General features: G+C 37.9%; 1 protein-coding gene across 1 annotated transcript in view; it reads right to left on the reverse strand.

Moving 5' to 3' along the window:
• Positions 1-388: 388 nt before the first annotated feature.
• The window catches only part of LOC123750908 (glutamate receptor ionotropic, kainate 2-like), a 285,687-nt gene continuing 263,210 nt past the window's right edge, over positions 389-22,865 (reverse strand). The window contains exons 11-14 of the mRNA XM_045733008.2: positions 21,604-21,784; positions 20,013-20,112; positions 796-925; positions 389-595 (exon numbers count right to left, since the gene is read on the reverse strand). Coding sequence (XP_045588964.1) covers positions 470-595; positions 796-925; positions 20,013-20,112; positions 21,604-21,784 — 537 coding nt within the window. The 3' untranslated portion in view covers positions 389-469. The remainder of the gene's footprint in view (positions 596-795; positions 926-20,012; positions 20,113-21,603; positions 21,785-22,865) is intronic.

The raw sequence follows: 22,865 nt of genomic DNA on the forward strand, positions 1-22,865 counted from the left end.
TTAGTGTCACCCAGGCTAGTGTGTCTAGCATTAAAATCACCCATGACAATGGTTTGAGAGCTGCTGGTGATTTTTGGAGGAGAAGCTTCCACCATTTGATCGGTCTAGGGATCATGAAAGTCAACGGTAAATGAACCACCCAGTTTACTTGGGTGAACCTGTCACACATAACTCAAGTTATGTACAAATATTTACTGACACATACAAATTAATAATCATTCTTATTCTTTCTGAAATTCCTTTTAACGTCGTTCAGGCTTAGTTTATATTTGTGTTTGGACTGCAGGTATTTAAGAAATATTGCAATGATGGCTTACTTTATGACTTTTTCATATATAAATGAAACACAATTATGTATTCCTTTCATATTCATTATCCTTAGCAAAGTTTAGGCATTTAAGATTTGATTTGATACAATAATTATAATTCTAGTGATATTGGGCTTGTATTTTCCCTTCGGTGTCAGAGATCAGAGGATGTTGTCCAATCCTTTCTTGGTGGAGGTGAAGTAGTGAAGGAGATGGTCGCTGGTGACCTCAAGACACAGGCAGAATCCACTTACTATCAGGCCGCACGCCAGCACTACAAAAATACCCTACAATGTGGAGCGAAAATAAAACATTAAATGTTATTATGAAGTAAATAAACACTTATCAACAGATAACTTGGCATTACAAAGATTTAATGACCACAACGTATGAATCATTATATCTCTTCCTTTCAAATAGGAGGACAAGCTTTATATTTGGTCATATTTCATGGAATTTCCAAGACAAAAATATTAAGAAGGATAACCCAGAGACTGTTGAGAGAGAGCGTCGAGCTGGTGGTGATCCTGGTGGGAGGGTTCGCGCAGGAAGTGCCATTTGGAATTCTGGTTTTCACCCACTGGTTATACAGCCCAAATTCTGTTATTGCCAAGATCCTGCAGATATTAGTAAAAGATATATATATATATATATATATATATATATATATATATATATATATATATATATATATATATATATATATATATATATATATATATATATAAGTGTTCTAAAGTTGTATACTTCACTCTCGTGTTTAGCAGAGTTGTGCTTTAAGCATAGACACTGTGTCTTCCCATATTAACAGGGACTTGATGAAATAAACGTATAAATGACCCCTCACTTGCTCTAGTGCTCTTGGGAGGTGGTGATCTTTGGTGTATTTAAATACTCCGAAATTACCATCTCTTTTAGGGGTCTAAGCAGGTGGTGGAGCAAGTTAAGGCGTACCTGTTATGCCAGTTGCTGGAAGGCTTCTGTGCTGGCTAGGGTTCGAGTCTCCTGGTGGGAAAGTGTTCTAAAGTTATATATATATATATATATATATATATATATATATATATATATATATATATATATATATATATATATATATATATATATATATATATATATATATATATATATATATATATATATATATATATATATATATATATATATATATATATATATATATATATATATATATATATATATATATATATATATATAATTATATATATATATATATATATATATATAATTATATATATATATATATATATATATAATTATATATATATATATGTATATTATATATATATATATATATATATATATATATATATATATTTATATATAGTTATATATATATATATATATATATATATATATGTCGTTGTAATGACCGCTTACCCTCTGTCGTAATAACCGCGGCCTCTATTGAAATAACCCGATGTTCCCCAGTATTAATCCTGTTATCTTGTGATCTCTCATAATCGTAATATACGCTTTCTGTTGTAATTCTCCGTCTCTCTTCACTCAATACCCCAGCTTAACGCTGTTACAGTCCAGCATGACCCCTCACTGGACTGCCACGTACATAAGTCATTCGTCTCCTCCTCTTCCCCCCCCCCTGTCGCCCATTTGTCAGGGTCAAGAGGTTGACCTGAGGGTAGGGTGGTCGTGGATACCTTGGCTTCTCCCACTCAATTTCCCCACTCAGATATTTCCCTCTCCACCCCCTCTCATCCCTCTCTGTCCCTCTCAGCAGCGGCCTTCCCCATACCAGGCAGAGTCAAATGTCCCTACTCCTATCTTAGAGGAGACAGGCTTGAACATAAATTATCAGTTTTGTAAACATTGCTCGCAGGTGTCTGGGCTCCATAGACGCGCCTTGTCCCCCTTCTCTAGCTGGGGAGAGCTGACTCAATCTTCAGAAATTCATGTAGCTTTCCACGACAGATCAGTGAAGGTGATTGGCCTGAGATAAGGGCCAAGTCCTTATTGGCCCTAGAGAGCCAGACCTCAGGCCTACGTGTTAAATGGTTGGCCATTGCCAAAATAATGGGTAGGAGCCCTGGGGCTGTATTAGATGGTGGGAGGAGTAATCCTTCCCAGCAATAGGTTGGAAAAACTAAATTTCATTAGTGTGTCTTGGGAGTGTATTAGGAACAGGGCCGCAAGCCCGTATCCTCGGGGCCGAGGGCAGCCATCAACATCTTGGCCGTGGTGCGGGTATTTAAGGTATAGTGCACTTGAGTTTTGTGTCCTCGGTAAATATCCATTGTGCCTCTAGGGAAATAGAATAGGTGATGTGTTCAAATTGTCTTAATTTACATGTTTCATAAAATAAATTGTATAGCTTGTCCAGTGGTATTCACTTAACTCCCCTTTGATATATTTTGCTACTTTGTCATTTTTAGGTGTTGTATTGGAAGCCCCCAGGTTCTCCTAACAATTAATCGATACTAAAGTTGCCCTTGGATTTAAATTAGTAACGTAAATTACACAAACTAATTTTCCAAAATTTATTTCTGAAATTCATATTACCCGGAGTCCCATGGTTACTGATTCCTTGCCTTCCTGGGGGATCGGTGATAGACACATTCAGGTATGGTTGGTCGGGAAGGTGGTGGCAGTGCTTTAATGGTTTTTATTTTATAATTAGTAATAAGCGAATAACCCTTGTCCTTGGTGTATCTTCCTCATTTAATATTCCTCTTATGTACGTGGCAGTCCAGTGAGGGGTCATGCTGGACTGTAACAGCGTTAAGCTGGGGTATTGAGTGAAGAGAGACGGAGAATTACAACAGAAAGCGTATATTACGATTATGAGAGATCACAAGGACAAGGGTTATTCGCTTATTACTAATTATAAAATAAAAACCATTAAAGCACTGCCACCACCTTCCCGACCAACCATACCTGAATGTGTCTATCACCGATCCCCCAGGAAGGCAAGGAATCAGTAACCATGGGACTCCGGGTAATATGAATTTCAGAAATAAATTTTGGAAAATTAGTTTGTGTAATTTACGTTACTAATTTAAATCCAAGGGCAACTTTAGTATCGATTAATTGTTAGGAGAACCTGGGGGCTTCCAATACAACACCTAAAAATGACAAAGTAGCAAAATATATCAAAGGGGAGTTAAGTGAATACCACTGGACAAGCTATACAATTTATTTTATGAAACATGTAAATTAAGACAATTTGAACACATCACCTATTCTATTTCCCTAGAGGCACAATGGATATTTACCGAGGACACAAAACTCAAGTGCACTATACCTTAAATACCCGCACCACGGCCAAGATGTTGATGGCTGCCCTCGGCCCCGAGGATACGGGCTTGCGGCCCTGTTCCTAATACACTCCCAAGACACACTAATGAAATTTAGTTTTTCCAACCTATTGCTGGGAAGGATTACTCCTCCCACCATCTAATACAGCCCCAGGGCTCCACCCATTATTTTGGCAATGGCCAACCATTTAACACGTAGGCCTGAGGTCTGGCTCTCTAGGGCCAATAAGGACTTGGCCCTTATCTCAGGCCAATCACCTTCACTGATCTGTCGTGGAAAGCTACATGAATTTCTGAAGATTGAGTCAGCTCTCCCCAGCTAGAGAAGGGGGACAAGGCGCGTCTATGGAGCCCAGACACCTGCGAGCAATGTTTACAAAACTGATAATTTATGTTCAAGCCTGTCTCCTCTAAGATAGGAGTAGGGACATTTGACTCTGCCTGGTATGGGGAAGGCCGCTGCTGAGAGGGACAGAGAGGGATGAGAGGGGGTGGAGAGGGAAATATCTGAGTGGGGAAATTGAGTGGGAGAAGCCAAGGTATCCACGACCACCCTACCCTCAGGTCAACCTCTTGACCCTGACAAATGGGCGACAGGGGGGGGGGAAGAGGAGGAGACGAATGACGGCCAAGGGGAGGGGAGAAGGACGGAGGGGAGAGGGAGAAGGAAAGGAGGGGAGAAGGGGAGGGAAAAGAGGGGAGAAGGGAGAACCAATGATCTGAGCCCCAGATCATTACATCGTACCTAGTAGCTAGAACGCACTTCTCAGCCTACTATGCAAGGCCCGATTTGCCTAATAAGCCAAGTTTTCATGAATTAATATATTTTCTCTAATTTTTTTCTTATGAAATGATAAAGCTACCCATTTCATCATGTATGAGGTCAATTTTTTTATTGGAGTTAAAATTAACGTAGATATATGACCGGACCTAACCAACCCTACCTAACCTAACCTATCTTTATAGGTTAGGTTAAGTTACATAGCCGAAAAAATTAGGTTAGGTTAGGTAGTCGAAAAAACATTAATTCATGAAAACTTGGCTTATTAGGCAAATCGGGCCTTGCATAGTAGGCTGAGAAGTGCGTTCTGGCTACTATATATATATATATATATATATATATATATATATATATATATATATATATATATATATATATATATATGTATGTATATATATATATATATATATATATATATATATATATATATATATATATATATATATGTATGTATATATGTATGTATATATATGCCTGAAAACTCACACCTCAGAAGTGACTCGAACCCATACTCCAAGGAGCAACGCAACTGGTAACTACAGGACGCCTTAATCCACTTGACCATCACGACCGGACAAAAGGAAGTGATAGCCGAAGCTATTTGAACCACTTCCCCACCGGCACTCGGATGGTAATCACGGGCATAGCATTTCATCAAATCACCTCATTCTTTGGGGCACACGTGAGGAACACAAATGCGAACAAGCCTGAATGGTCCCCAGGACTATATGCGACTGAAAACTCACACCCCAGAAGTGACTCGAACTTATACTCCCAGGAGCAACACAACTGGTAACTACAGGATTCCTTAATCCACTTGACCATCACGACCGGACATAAGGAAGTGATAGCCGAAGGTATTTGAACCACTTCCCCGCCGGCACTCGGATGGTAATCTTGGGCATAGCATTTTATCAAATCACCTCATTCTTTGGGGCACACGTGAGGAACACAAATGCAAACAAGCCTGAATGGTCCCCAGGATTATATGCGACTGAAAACCAAATATATATATATATATATATATATATATGTTGTACCTAGTAGCTAGAACGTCGTACTCGGCCTACTATGCAAGGCCCAATTTGCCTAATAAGCCAAGTTTTCCAGAATTAATATATTTTCTCTAATTTTTTCCTTATGAAATGATAAAGCTACTCATTTCATTATGTATGAGGTCAATTTTTTTTATTGGAGTTAAAATTAACGTAGATATATGACCGAACCTAACTAACCCTACCTAACCTAACCTATCTTTATAGGTTAGGTTAGGTTAGGTAGCCGAAAAAGTTAGGTTAGGTTAGGTAAGTTAGGTAGTCGAAAACAATTAATTCATGAAAACTTGGCTTATTAGGCAAATCGGGCTTTGCATAGTAGGCTGAGAAGTGCGTTTTATATATATATATATATATATATATATATATATATATATATATATATATATATATATATATATATATATATATATATATATATATGTCGTACCTAGTAGCCAGAACGTACTTCTCAGCCTACTATTCAAGGCCTGATTTGCCTAATAAGCCAAGTTTTCCTGAATGAATATGTTTTCTCTATTTTTTTTCTTATGAAATGATAAAGCTACCCATTTCATTACATATGAGGTAAAAAAATTTGTATAGGAGTTAAAATTAACGTAGATATATGACCTAACCTAACCAACCCTACCTAACCTAACCTAACCTATCTTTATATGTTAGGTTAGGTTAGGTAGCTGAAAAAGTTAGGTTAGGTTAGGTTAGGTAGGTTAGGTGGTCGAAAAATCCTTAATTCATGAAAACTTGGCTTATTAGGCAAATTGGGCCTTGCATAGTAGGCTGAGAAGTGCGTTCTAGCTACTAGGTACGACATATATATATATATATATATATATATATATATATATATATATATATATATATATGAAATATATATATATATATATATATATATATATATATATATATATATATATATATATATATATATATATATAAGGTATATATATATATATATATATATATGTCGTACCTAATAGCCAGAACGCACTTCTCAGCCTACTATTCAAGGCCCGATTTGCCTAATAAGCCAAGTTTTCATGAATTAATGTTTTTTCGTCTACCTAACCTACCTAACCTAACCTAACCTAGCTTTTTTTGGCTACCTAACCTAACCTTACCTATAAATATAGGTTAGGTTAGGTTAGGTAGGGTTGGTTAGGTTCGGTCATATATCTACGTTAATTTTAACTCCAATAAAAAAAATTGACCTCATACATAGAGAAAAGGGTTGCTTTATCATTTCATAAGAAAAAAATTATAGTAAATATATTAATTCAGGAAAACTTGGCTTATTAGGCAAATCGGGCCTTGAATAGTAGGCTGAGAAGTGAGTTCTGGCTACTAGGTACGACATATATATATATATATATATATATATATATAAGGTACGACATATATATATATATATATATATATTTCATATATATATATATATATATATATATATATATATATATATATATATATATATATATATATATATATATATATGTCGTACCTAATAGCCAGAACGCACTTCTCAGCCTACTATTCAAGGCCCGATTTGCCTAATAAGCCAAGTTTTCATGAATTAATGTTTTTTCGTCTACCTAACCTACCTAACCTAACCTAACCTAGCTTTTTTTGGCTACCTAACCTAACCTTACCTATAAATATAGGTTAGGTTAGGTTAGGTAGGGTTGGTTAGGTTCGGTCATATATCTACGTTAATTTTAACTCCAATAAAAAAAATTGACCTCATACATAGAGAAAAGGGTTGCTTTATCATTTCATAAGAAAAAAATTATAGTAAATATATTAATTCAGGAAAACTTGGCTTATTAGGCAAATCGGGCCATGAATATTAGGCTGAGAAGTGAGTTCTGGCTACTAGGTACGACATTTATATATATATATATATATATATATATATATATATATATATATATATATATATATATATATATATATATATATATAAATGTCGTACCTAGTAGCCAGAACTCACTTCTCAGCCTAATATTCATGGCCCGATTTGCCTAATAAGCCAAGTTTTCCTGAATTAATATATTTACTATAATTTTTTTCTTATGAAATGATAAAGCAACCCTTTTCTCTATGTATGAGGTCAATTTTTTTTTATTGTAGTTAAAATTAACGTAGATATATGACCGAACCTAACCAACCCTACCTAACCTAACCTAACCTATCTTTATAGGTTAGGTTGGGTTAGGAAGCCGAGAAAGGTAGGTTAGGTTAGGTCAGGTAGGTTAGGTAGTAGAAAAAACATTAGTTCATGAAAACTTGGCTTATTATGCAAATCGGGCCTTGCATAGTAGGCTGAGAAGTGCGGGGTGCTGGCTACTAGGTACGACATATATATATATATATATATATATATATATATGTCGTACCTAGTAGCCAGCACCCCGCACTTCTCACCCTACTATGCAAGGCCCGATTTGCCTAATAAGCCAAGTTTTCATGAATTAATTGCTTTTCGACTACCTAACCTACCCTAACCTAACTTTTTCGGCTACCTAACTTAACCTAACCTATAAAGCTAGGTTAGGTTAGGTTAGGTAGGGTTGGTTAGGTTCGGTCATATATCTACGTTAATTTTAACTCCAATAAAAAAAATTGACCTCATACATAAAGAAATGGGTAGCTTTATCATTTCATAAGGAAAAAATTAGAGAAAATATATTAATTCAGGAAAACTTGGCTTATTAGGCAAATCGGGCCTTGCATAGTAAGCCGAATACGACGTTCTGGCTAATAGGTACAACATATATATATATATATATATATATATATATATATATATATATATATATATATATATATATATATATATATGTATATATATATATATATATATATATATATGTATATATATATATATATATATGTATATATATATATATATATATATGTATATATATGACAATGTCAGACCACGGAGGAAAAATGAAACAGGAAATTTCCTTAAGTACTTTCGTATATTAAATACATCTTCAGAAGGTCAATATACGAAAGGTCAATATTATTAATATACGAAAGTACTTAAGGAAATTTCCTGTTTCATTTTTCCTCCGTGGTCTGACATTGTCACATTCTTAATCACGTGTTTATTTTCGTGATATACACACATGTATATATATATATATATATATATATATATGTATATATATATATATATGTATATATATATATGTATATATATATATACATGCGAACAAGCCTGAATGGTCCCCAGGACAATATGCAACTGAAAACTCACACCCCAGAAGTGACTCGAACCCATACTCCCAGAAGCAACGCAACTGGTATGTACAAGACGCCTTAATCCACTTGACCATCACGACCGGACATAATGAGGTGATAGCCGAGGCTATTTGAACCACCCCACCGCCGGCACTCGGATAGTTATCTTGGGCATAGCATTTTACCAAATCACCTCATTCTTTGGGGCACACGTGAGGAACACAAATGCGAACAAGCCTGAATGGTCCCCAGGACAATATGCAACTGAAAACTCACACCCCAGAAGTGACTCGAACCCATACTCCCAGAAGCAACGCAACTGGTATGTACAAGACGCCTTAATCCACTTGACCATCACGACCGGACATAATGAGGTGATAGCCGAGGCTATTTGAACCACCCCACCGCCGGCACTCGGATAGTTATCTTGGGCATAGCATTTTACCAAATCACCTCATTCTTTGGGGCACACGTGAGGAACACAAATGCGAACAAGCCTGAATGGTCCCCAGGACAATATGCAACTGAAAATTCACACCCCAGAAGTGACTCGAACCCATACTCCCAGAAGCAACGCAACTGGTATGTACAAGACGCCTTAATCCACTTGACCATCACGACCGGACATAATGAGGTGATAGCCGAGGCTATTTGAACCACCCCACCGCCGGCACTCGGATAGTTATCTTGGGCATAGCATTTTACCAAATCACCTCATTCTTTGGGGCACACGTGAGGAACACAAATGCGAACAAGCCTGAATGGTCCCCAGGACAATATGCAACTGAAAACTCACACCCCAGAAGTGACTCGAACCCATACTCCCAGAAGCAACGCAACTGGTATGTACAAGACGCCTTAATCCACTTGACCATCACGACCGGACATAATGAGGTGATAGCCGAGGCTATTTGAACCACCCCACCGCCGGCACTCGGATAGTTATCTTGGGCATAGCATTTCGCATTTGTGTTCCTCACGTGTGCCCCAAAGAATGAGGTGATTTGGTAAAATGCTATGCCCAAGATAACTATCCGAGTGCCGGCGGTGGGGTGGTTCAAATAGCCTCGGCTATCACCTCATTATGTCCGGTCGTGATGGTCAAGTGGATTAAGGCGTCTTGTACATACCAGTTGCGTTGCTTCTGGGAGTATGGGTTCGAGTCACTTCTGGGGTGTGAGTTTTCAGTTATATATATACATATATATATATATATATACATATATATATATATATATATATATATATATATATATATATATATATATATATATATATATATATATATATATATATGTATATCTATATATCTATATATTAGTGTATACTGGCAGCAGGTTTTCTTTCAAACATGTTTCATTGAATATGACCGCATATTCTCAGATGAACTAATTGACCTAAAAAGACATCTAGAGAGAGAGTCAGTACTCCGATTTACACATGAAAATAGTGAAAATAACAGTATGCCATTCCTGGATGTACTGATAACAAAAACAGGAACCTCTTTAAGCACCAACGTATATACCAAGCCCACCAACATAGGATTATGCCTGAACGGTAGAAGTGAGTGCCCCCAAAGATACAAAGCCAGTGTTCTCAATGCTTATATTCGTCGAGCGCTTACCCACTGCTCTGAATGGAGCAACGTGAGTAGAGAGTTTGAAAGAGTAACTCAGGTATTGATGAACAACGGATATAGCAACGCGGAAATAAACGCTGCTATAAGAAGACACTTGGACCGTTGGTATAATCCAGAACCTGGAACAGAAACCACAACACCTTCAATAAAATTATATTACAAATCAACCATGCACAGTGAACATATAAAAGAGGAAAGAATAATGAAAGAAATAATCCGTAAAGGAGTAAAAAGCACTACTCCTACCCAAAACATAAACTTGATAATATTCTACAAAACCAAGAAGACTTCCGAACTCCTTATCAAAAACAGCCCGAAGCCGACGGAGAACCCTCTACAGCAGTCAAGCGTTGTATACATGTACACTTGCCCCCACGAAGGATGTAACCTTCAATGTAAGTACATAGGTATGACGTCGACCAAGCTGACGAGGCGTTTGACATGCCATCTTCAATCTGGTGCCCCTAGGAATCACATGAGACAAGCCCATGACATTACTCTAACAAGAGAAATGTTGAACAAGAATACTTGCATAATAGACAAAACCCAAGATTCAAGAAGATTACAAATTCTTGAGGCAATTCACATAAGAATAGAGCGACCTACCATGAACACCCAAATCACGGAACTATTTACTCTACCCACTATGAGAGTAAGGACAAGACAAGAACATATCGATGCCAACACAGAAGACAATGTCCAACATAACAGGCCAATTACACTGGATTAATCTTTGTGTTTAGATAGGAGATGCCTCGTATGGGCCAATAAGCCTTCTGCAGCCCCTATGTTTATCCCTTATGTATCCCCCCATGTTTTCACCTTCATTGTATTATCACCTGACCTAATGCGGGTATAAAATCAACTAGTATTGTAAGATCTGTTCACTTGAGAATGAACCATGGAGGTTCGAAACGTCGTGCAAATTATACAAATAAGTGTAATACACTCTATAGTAAATCACTTCTTTTCTTCACCTTAAAAGTACGAAAATGAGTTTTGGAGAACTCCTATTTCAATTAAGCCCTGATGCTAAGAAAATAGTTAGAGGGATAGAAGCCCTAAACCAGAAAATAATAAATACAGAATATGCGGTCATATTCAATGAAACATGTTTGAAAGAAAACCTGCTGCCAGTATACACCTATATATATATATATATATATATATATATATATATTATATACATATATATATATTATATACATATATATTATATACATATACACACACATCACACATACAATTATGTCTCCTACTCTAAGAGGATAAGATAGCTGATATAGAAATAATTGTGTTGTTAAGCACTTAACCACTGAAGGTGATTTAGATACTTTTGCAAGCTCAGGTTATATAGTTATATCACATACATAATTATGCAATATATCTGGTGTGCTAGATTGGGAGGTAGGTGGGAAAGAGGAGGGGGATAGGTTAACCTTGTTATAGTTCTTTTTGATCTGGGACTTCCTGCCTCTCTTTCTGAGCCACGGAGACGCTAGTGTAACGTAAACCTCTATATTCTGGATTTTAAAGAACTATGATATATTCTACCCTATTTTTTAAAATCCATCTGCACACCTTACTGATGACCGAAAGAGACCACCTACCAACAGCTTCCCCGTTAAGCACAAATAATAGGCGAGTATGAGGATGTCATCATATCTGAGTTTCGTCGTCCACGTGGTTCTCCTGGTTGTCTCCTTCCCTTTTCCCTAACCCTCTGGTGGCACTCGGGGTGCTGCCAAAACTCCTTATTGTTTTTCTTATCTAACGTTATAAGAAATCATTATGATAGCTGTGCACTTCATAGGACCAAAACCGGCTTTTTGGGTTCTTTGACACTTAAATATCCTGTGATATTGATGCTAATTCACAGACCGTCCTACACATGTGTATGAGGGAATGGGTTTGCACCAGCTTACTTCCTCTGGTTTTACATGCCTGTGGTGGCCAGTGCACTTTGCAAGTGCACGGGTCTACACTGGTTAACTCGTTCCCGAAACGTCTTGTGTTTGGGCTCTTGTGAGAGACCTAGTCATCAGCAATCCATTTATGCTACCATGGCCGTGGTAGCGCGTTTGTGAAAAGAGATAGGCGAATAGCATCTTTCATTGTAGAGAGAGCGATGGAGGATTTGCGCGGGAGAGTCCATGCAGTGTGGCGAGCGTGGCCCACGCCACCAGCTTTGTTCTCATTGGCTACGGCCAGCAGCCATCTTGGGCGGCAATCTTGGAGTCGCCCTAGGGCCATGTTACCTCGTCTCTGATTGGTTGAGAGGGGTAGGCACATGTGTGCCTCCCCCTAATTGGTTCTTTGGAGGAGGACGCAGGAATAGCCGGCGTCTCTCTCTCAAGGCGTCATTCTGAACCAAGCCGCCAACTTTGCCTGACGCTCCCTGTGCTCATTCGGTCAAATTAAGTATAGGGCGTCGTGGCGGCTTGGCTACTCTACTGTTCCACCTCCTGCTTCATCTATGACGTCGTCTGCACTGGAATCCACCCGGCGTCGTCGTTCAAAGGGGAGAAAGACATTGAGTGCAATGGGTACAGATCTGGGAGGTGAGTAATTTGCATACAAGCAGCAACAGATTCGTGGGTCCGCACCCCAGTGATAATTATAGACGTTCTGATCCTGCTAGTGCCTTATAGCTGTCGAGTGAACGGGGAAATATCTAGCCAGTGTTCAGGGCAGTTTTCCCATAGAAATTTGTGAAAGACGTTAGACGCGCCGAGCCATCCATGTAGGAACGCACCGCTTCACTCGGTGGGTGTACGAACCGCGCCGTGTGTTGTGTGGGAGGTTACGAAAAACGCGCCAAGCCATCCGTGTACGACCGCCACCGTGCGAGGCTATACCAGCTTAGCCTAGACGCTGGCCAACCACCTAGAAGCAAGGTGCCTGTGTAAGGGTGGGACACTGGGGTGTATGGACGTGAGCCGGCTGCGTGAATGAGAGTAAGTGTTACGTACCCCTATTGGATACGTATATAAATATAAAATAATTACTATTTACATGCATCATTACTTGTATGTGCTTATATATTATATCATTAATTGTATGTGTTTATATAATATATTATTACTTGTATGCTTATATCAGTACTTATATCATTACTTATATGTGCTGATATGTTATATTGAGGTAATGATCAGTGGGTGGACCAAACCGTGAAAACCGTTATTATTTTTTTGTGTGGTGGTCAGCGAGTCAGCTTCCCGTGAGAAAGTTATATTTTGTACTGATCACTTAGTGGTAAGACCGTGTGAAACCGTTATTATTTGTTTGTGTCTTGAACGATTTTTCTCTTTGTTCAGAATGCCTAGAGTTATCCAGAGTGACAATGGGGGAAATTTTTGTTCTAAGGTTTTCAAAACTTTCTGCAAATCCAAAGGGATTCAGCACACATTTTCCAGTCCTTATCATCCACAAAGCCAAGGTGGGCTTGAACGTTTTCACCAGACGTTGAAACAGATGTTAAAGACGACAGGAGAAACTTATCCACGTAATTGGGATGAGAATCTCCCCTTTGTGCTGCTTGCTGCCAGAGAAGGGTTACAAGCGTCATTGGGGTGTTCACCTTTTGAGCTCGTATTTGGTCACCAAGTGAGAGGTCCGTTAAAAATGCTCCAAGAAAAGTTGATGGGGATGTCTCTGTTCCTCAGAGTGGTTGGTACTTGAGTGAGGTCAAGGACAAGTTGTGTCAGGCTCGAGAGTTGGCGAAGGAACATCTGGAACAGACTCAACAAGCCATGAAACAAAGACATGACAAAAGGTACAGGGCTAAACTCAGGTCGTTTGTTGTCGGAGATTTGGTGTTGGTGTTGAAACCTCGTTTGGGGACTTCCATGTCCCATAAGTTTGACGGACCCTACCAAGTGGTAGAGAAGGTGGGAGACCTAACTTACAAAATATTTAACCCTACTCTTTCAGAACATAAAATGAATGTGCATATTAACAGGTTAAAAGCTTATGTTGCACCAGAAGTGGTAGCTTGTTTTAGTAGGGAAGAGTTACCATCTGTGGGAAATTGTAGTGAAGAAAATGATGTTAGTATTCAACTTCTCAGTTCCAGTTCCAATGGGAGGGAGATGCTATGTCATTTACAGGAGGAGCAACGTGATGAGTTCCAGGTTCTGCTGGACAAACATACATCTCTGTTTGGGGAGGTTCCCACACAGACCCACCTCATCACACACGACATATAGCTCCTGAACAGCACTCCAATTAGACAACATCCTTACCGAGTAAACCCAGAAAAGAGGAAACTTATACAACAAGAAGTGGTCTATCTGCTCCAGCATAATTTCATTCGGCCAAGTCAAAGTACTTGGAGCTCTCCGTGCTTGTTAGTGCCAAAACTAGGGGGAACCTGGAGGTTGTGTATAGATTATCGTAAACTGAACAAGAGCACTACTGTTGATGTATTTCCATTACCCTTGTTGGAGGAGTATTGAATCAATAGGACATGCTAATTATGTAAGTAAACTTTATTTATCTAAGGGATTTTATCAGACTGCCTTAACTGATTATGCTAGGGAAGTCACTGCTTTTGTTACACCTGATGGTGCATATGAATTCAACGTCATGCCATTCTGTTTGAGGAATGCACCTGCCATCTTTCAAAGACTCATGAATTTCTTACTGAAGGATGTGCCAGATTGTAGGGCCTACTTTGACGACATTGTTTTATACAGTAAGAATTGGGCAAATCATCTTTCAGGCCTTAAGCAATTGTTTACGGTGTTGAAAAACGCCAATTTAACAGTGAATATGAATAAGTGTAGTTGGGCAAGAGGGACTATAACCTATCTTGGGCATGAAGTAGGACAAGGTAAGATAATTCCTTTACAAGATAAGATACAAGCCATTGTGGACTACCCAGTGTTAACCAGAAAGAAGGAAGTCCAAAGATTTATCAGTATGTGTGCTTACTATAGGCGGTACTGTAGAAATTTTTCGACAGTTGCTGCCCCATTGACAAATTTGTTGCGAAAGCAAGTAAAGTTTAAGTTGATTCAAGATTGCCAGAATTCATTTCAGAACTTAATTAAAGGGCATATTGTCAACGTCACCTGTTCTTGCTTGTCCCCAATTTGATAAACCTTTTATTTTACATATTGATGCTTCAGATGTTGGAATAGGTGCTGTGCTTATACAAGTTGGTCTAGATAATATTGACCATCCTGTATATTATTACTCTAGAAAATTTAATTCAGCCCAGAAGAACTATTCAATGGTAGAAAAGGAGGCGTTGGGTCTCATATTGTCAATCAAGAAATTTGAAATTTACCTTTCAGGTAATAAGGTGTTAGTGTTTACTGACCACAATCCCCTTGTATTCATTAATATGATGAAAATCAAGAACCAACGAATTCTGCGCTGGTCATTGTTTCTACAAGAATTTAATGTGGAGATTAAACATATTCCGGGCAGGCAGATGTCATTGCTGATGCATTGTCCAGAAGTTTTGTATATGATGTACCATGAGTAAATATTCTTTTACTTAACATTTTTACTTCAGAAAAAATGCCATTGATCTTCAATCCCTTGCATTTTTTTTCTTAATTTTTTTATTAGATTTTTCTAATTAGACAATTAGATTAATTAATTGTTTTCATAGATTTTCGTTAATTGAAAACAATTAACGTTAATATTAGATGTTAAATGAGTAAATAATCAAAACGCAGGGAAATCTTATACCCGGTACTCAATATACGAGAATAAGGACAAGAAAATCCTACTAAAATAAATGAAGCTTGATAGTTTCAAAATTGAAAGGTAGTCCAAAAGCGTAGGGATACCTTGCCGGGTCTCTATAGGACAGAAGCAAGAGGTTTCCTACTTAACAAGATGACACTTACAGAATTAGCGTTCTTTGTGCTCTGTAAAAAGAATGCCAATTCCCTACCTGGGTAAGTATAATAATCTCTGATCGACGCGTAGGGGTGCGAGTGTCAACTGGTGACGAGAACTGCTTATTGAGGTCCCAACTGAACCGCGTAGTCCGTGCGAGAGGAACTATGGCCCTCTATATCGTCCTTCGGTCGGATTGCAGAAGATAAGGTACGTGTCCCGAAGACAAACCAAGTACCAGGGTACCAAAGGGGGTGATCTGCCATAAATGAGAAATATTCTAGGGACGAGAAAGGTGGAATACACGAGTAATAACACCGAGGGATGAACAACCAATTAAGAGAGTGACTATGACCAACAGACACCACGTAATCCACAGTCATCCAACACTCATAAAATGTTACACTTGGAAAGCACAAAATACACAGCACCATAAAAATTATTGAAAGTTATGAAAGTACACTTACCACAAATTAAAATGATTGGTCTAGTATCAGTACCTGGGTGAAGCTCCTACGACAGGCTCCCATTAATGTGACGAGAAATGTAGGTGTTAAGGCAGTCTTCTCTATGGCTGGTGGAAATGCCAATCACATTAGAAAAAAAAAAGAGAAAAAAAAGTTGACTGGTTGGCGGTTGTCATCCTGAGGTAAAGTGAGAGGGAAAAACACGCAAAACAAATCTTATAAATAATGAAACTTTAATTTACTCTAAACAAACAGAAACAAAATAAAGATAATCCCTTAGCTATGTACAGTGCTGATCAAAACAAAGATAAAAACACAATGTAAAATAAAATAATGGTTATGTTACTTTACAATTAGCAAGACAAAAAAATAAGTAAATGGTGCTGAAAATATTGACTGGCTGAAACCTCCACTTAGTATACTAGACGTATGCTTAGATAGAAGCGTCAGCTGTAGAGCACAAAGAATATTCTGAGGCCAACTGCTCGTGCAAGACAATATATAGGCGAGCAGATGGCGCTGGAGTCGCGTGAAGTCGCTGATTCACTAATGGGGAGAGAGTTGGCATGAAGTGGTAGTTTGGTGATCGACGAGGGTGGTGCGGCGACAGCGAGGAGGGGAGTGTGGAGTGAATGTGCCCCCCAAGTAGAGACGTCTGTTATTCCACTTCTATAATATTCTTGAATGTGGTATCTTGATGTTGCAGACGTAAAGAAGTAACGAGATGTAGGAAAGAGCAAGCTAAATCTCTCTTGAAAGAGATTACTGTCACAATATATATATATATATATATATATATATATATATATATATATATATATATATATATATATATATAACTGAAAACTCACACCCCAGAAGTGACTCGAACCCATACTCCCAGAAGCAACGCAACTGGTATGTACAAGACGCCTTAATGGGGTGGTTCAAATAGCCTCGGCTATCACCTCATTATGTCCGGTCGTGATGGTCAAGTGGATTAAGGCGTCTTGTACATACCAGTTGCGTTGCTTCTGGGAGTATGGGTTCGAGTCACTTCTGGGGTGTGAGTTTTCAGTTGCATATTGTCCTGGGGACCATTCAGGCTTGTTCGCATTTGTGTTCCTCACGTGTGCCCCAAAGAATGAGGTGATTTGGTAAAATGCTATGTCCAAGATTACTATCCGAGTGCCGGCGGTGGGGTGGTTCAAATAGCCTCGGCTATCACCTCATTATGTCCGGTCGTGATGGTCAAGTGGATTAAGGCATCTTGTACATACCAGTTGCGTTGCTTCTGGGAGTATGGGTTCGAGTCACTTCTGGGGTGTGAGTTTTCAGTTGCATATTGTCCTGGGGACCATTCAGGCTTGTTCGCATTTGTGTTCCTCACGTGTGCCCCAAAGAATGAGGTGATTTGGTAAAATGCTATGCCCAAGATTACTATCCGAGTGCCGGCGGTGGGGTGGTTCAAATAGCCTCGGCTATCACCTCATTATGTCCGGTCGTGATGGTCAAGTGGATTAAGGCGTCTTGTACATACCAGTTGCGTTGCTTCTGGGAGTATGGGTTCGAGTCACTTCTGGGGTGTGAGTTTTCAGTTGCATATTGTCCTGGGGACCATTCAGGCTTGTTCGCATTTGTGTTCCTCACGTGTGCCCCAAAGAATGAGGTGATTTGGTAAAATGCTATGCCCAAGATTACTATCCGAGTGCCGGCGGTGGGGTGGTTCAAATAGCCTCGGCTATCACCTCATTATGTCCGGTCGTGATGGTCAAGTGGATTAAGGCGTCTTGTACATACCAGTTGCGTTGCTTCTGGGAGTATGGGTTCGAGTCACTTCTGGGGTGTGAGTTTTCAGTTGCATATTGTCCTGGGGACCATTCAGGCTTGTTCGCATATATATATATTATATATATATATATATATATATATATATATATATAATATATATATACATATATATATATATAGTATATATACATATATATATATATATATATATATATATATATATATATATATATATATATATATATATATCTGAAAATTCACACCCCAGAAGTGACTCGAACCCATACTGCCAGGAGCAATGCAACTGGTATGTACAGGACGCCTTAATCCGCTTGACAATCATGACCGGATATAAGGAATGGTCCCCATAGGCCTTGGGGACAATACAGGCTTGTTCGCATTTGTGTTCCTCACGTGTGCCCCAAAGAATGAGGTGATTTGATAAAATACTATGGCCAAGATTACCATCCGAGTTCCGGCGGGGAAGTGGTTCAAATAGCTTCGGCTATCACTTCCATATGTCAAGTCGTGATGGTCAAGAAGATTAAGGCATCCTGTCCATACCAATTGCCTTGCTCCTGGCAGTATGGGTTCAAGCAACTTCTGGGGTGTGAGTTTTCAGTTGCATATAGTCCTGGTGACCATTCAGGCTTGTTCGCATATATATATATATATATATATATATATATATATATATATATATATATATATATATATATATATATATATATATATATATATATATATATATGTATATATATGTCGTACCTAGTAGCCAGAACGCACTTATCAGCCTACTATGCAGGGCCCGATTTGCCTAATAAGCCACGTTTTCCTGAATTAATATATTTTCTCAAATTTTTTTCTTATGTAATGATAAAGCTACCCATTTCATTATGTATGAGGTCAATTTTTTTTTATTGGAGTTAAAATTAACGTAGATATATGAACGAACCTAACCAACCCTACCTAACCTTTAGGTAGGGTTGGTAGCCGAAAAAGTTAGGTTAGGTTAGGTTAGGTAGGTTAGGTAGTTGAAAAACAATTAATTCATGAAAACTTGGCTTATTAGGCAAATCGGGCCTTTCATAGTAGGCTGAGAAGTGCGTTCTGGCTACTAGGTACGACATATATATATATATATATATATATATATATATATATATATATATATATATATATATATATATATATCTATATATATATATATATATATATATATATATATATATATATATATATATATATATATATGCGGAAAATCCACAGAGAAATATGAAATGAGGTGAACGTTTCGGCTTTGTTAAAGCCTCGGCTTTGACAAAGGCTTTAACAAAGCCGAAACGTTAACCTCATTTCATATTTCTCTGTGGATTTTCCGCATAAAATGATCAGTGTTTTGTGATCGTCAATTGCATATATATATATATATATATATATATATATATATATATATATATATATATATATATATATATATATATATATATATATATATATATATATATATATATATATATATATATATATATATATATATATTAATAATTAAAAATTTTAATCGCTATACAGTAATACAAAAAAATATCTGTACCTTTTACTTAATGCAGGAACAAGAGGACTGTTCTTCTGTCCTATAGATACCATTGAAGAGGGCAGTAATCTCTCCCTCGATAAGTAGTAGTAACAGTTTCCTGTAGGAAATACAATAACTGATATTAAGAGTGCCATTTCAAATTTATGCTCTATCTATATCAATAAAACGAAACTTTCATTTATTTGTATATATCTCAATGGTTGGAGGCCAGAGGCCTGTAGATAAACTAACGGAAATTTACATGGTGACTTCTGGTCAACCAGGTCTGTTGTTCGCTCCCTGTCCTGACTCAGTGATTTCCTCATTGATATATGGCTGGCCAAGATGGTGACACAGGTAACGCTGGTGGAGGGCCCTAGCGCTTAGGACGTGCGATTCTGTGATTTTTTTGTTTATTTGAAGGGAGCGTTTGGTGGGGAACTCCATTACCAACACCAGTGTATGTGGGATACAGTTTCCACATATGTGGGATACAGTTCCCGAATATGTGGGATACAGTTCTCACATATGTGGGATTCAGTTCTTGGGACAAGTTCAGCGCCTCCAGACTCCTATTGTTTATTTGTAAGAATCCATGACGCTTGTTCACGATCCATCTTGCTTCAAAGATTTTCTCAACTAAGCTACCATTTTCGGCTTCATTTAAAACAATATTTTGAGACAAAGCAATATGTTACTGTCAATACATATGGGTATTACTATAATTGTTAGAAAATGATAAGGAATAGTTAATGCTCAAATTCAGGAGGAGTTTTAATACCATCACAACAACTTACTGAAAAATCCGTCCTCTCGAGTAATACGTCGCATTTAATCTACTAAGGCCAAAAACGTATGAATTAAAAATCATAGCATCTAGCAAAATTGACGTGAATTCCCATTGTCTGTCTGTGGGTCTTTGGTTAGGTTAGGTTAGGCTTGGGACAGTTTAGTGCATTATTTTAGAGACGTTATGAACGCTGTGGAGGACGGGATGTACTGATACTCCTGCAATCATACAATAGTGCTGCACATAGTTCATAACTAAAGCACACTCTTAATGTACATGTACCTGGGAGTTGATTACGCACCCCCCGTGCATATAGTCCTTGTGTATGATTGATTATACGACTATAATGAGGAGTTAAACATTTTAGATAGAACACGACACGACAGCTGATTTATAAAACTAGAAGACTCTTGACTTGGGTGAACATGTCCACAATTTAATTACCTTCTTCATCCTAACTTTAACGTTTTCTTATTCGTGATTTTTACCACTAGACTGAAGCTTTACAGTAATCTCAATGTGCATGATTATTACCATAATGAGTAATCCTCATTTCTGGTTTTATCTGTCTTCATATTTTGTATTAACTATGAATGTCTTTATGTGGTCACCTAGTTGTGCTTGCGGGGGTTGAGCTTTGGGTCTTTGGTCCTGTCTCCCGCATATGACTGTGCATTTGAGAGTCTATATAACCATAAGTGATAACAACAAATTTCTCATTAACAACTATTATCATCTACAGATTTTTCATTTACAGTTATTTAATTTACAACATTCTTTTCTTAGTTGCCGTTCGGCATGAGCACAACCCTGGAGAACCTGTGCGAGAGAACTCTTTGCTGATAATTATGCTGAAGAGGATCTCATTCCCAATGAGGACGTGACGGCGGTCACTCAGCAGGGCAGAAAAATTTTGAAGGAATTCGTAGGCGTTCCTGTGCACGATGCGTCCTTTGGATCCAGCTTCAAACACTTCGCGATATATTCCGGACTGGACAGACTGGAAAACATCACCAAGAAACATTCATTTTAAGACAGGCATAGAATAAGATATGGAATATTATGAGTGTCTTTATGAGTATATATCTGTATAAATATAAATGGAAATGTTCGTTTGTTCAAAATCGTTAATCTACGAAAGTTCTTCACCGATTGCTTTGAAATTTTCACACAACATTCCATTCGTATCCGACCTGCTTTTATATACATTTTATATAAATGTCACGTCTGTGACGGTAAAAAAAAAAACATGATTTTTCAGAAAAAAACTGGGGTTTTCATCTGTTTTTCATGTGAGGGAAATCTTTGAAACCTCTTCACCGATTGCATTCAAATTTTGACACAACATTGCATTCGAATAGGCACGTCTTTTTATATACCTACTATATAGATGCCACCCTCTGTGACTGGTAAAAATTCGCGTTTTTATGAAACAGCGCCATCTGTTGCACACGATAGCAACATGCACGTTATACCACATATGTCATAAATTCCATTTCAATGTTTTCGATTGCATTGATAAATTTTATTTTCAAAGATTTCGATTTATTTAAATTTTTATTTGAATTATTTTGTGACATTGTGTTGGAATTGAACTGTGTTGTTCACCATACCGTTCATTTCGTAATTATTAGTATATATTCCAAACCTGTGACAGGTAAAACTATGCTTTACTTGAAAAACAGCGCCATCTGTTGCATGTAAGAGCAACACACATGCTATGGTAAATGTGTTTCAATTCCATTTCAATGTTTTTGATTGCATTGATAAATTGAATTTTCATAAATTTCCATTTATTTATATTTCGATTTAACTATTTTGTGTGAATTGTGTTGTTTACCATACCTATCTTGAGGTTATCTTGAGATGATTTCGGGGCTTTAGTGTCCCCGCGGCCCGGTCCTCGACCAGGCCTCCACCCCCAGGAAGCAGCCCGTGACAGCTGACTAACACCCAGGTACCTATTTTACTGCTAGGTAACAGGGGCATAGGGTGAAAGAAACTATGCCCATTGTTTCTCGCCGGCGCCTGGGATCGAACCCAGGACCACAGGATCACAAGTCCAGTGTGCTGTCCGCTCG

Source organism: Procambarus clarkii, chromosome 4, assembly GCF_040958095.1.
Source record: "Procambarus clarkii isolate CNS0578487 chromosome 4, FALCON_Pclarkii_2.0, whole genome shotgun sequence".
In the NCBI taxonomy this organism is placed as follows: domain Eukaryota; kingdom Metazoa; phylum Arthropoda; class Malacostraca; order Decapoda; family Cambaridae; genus Procambarus; species Procambarus clarkii.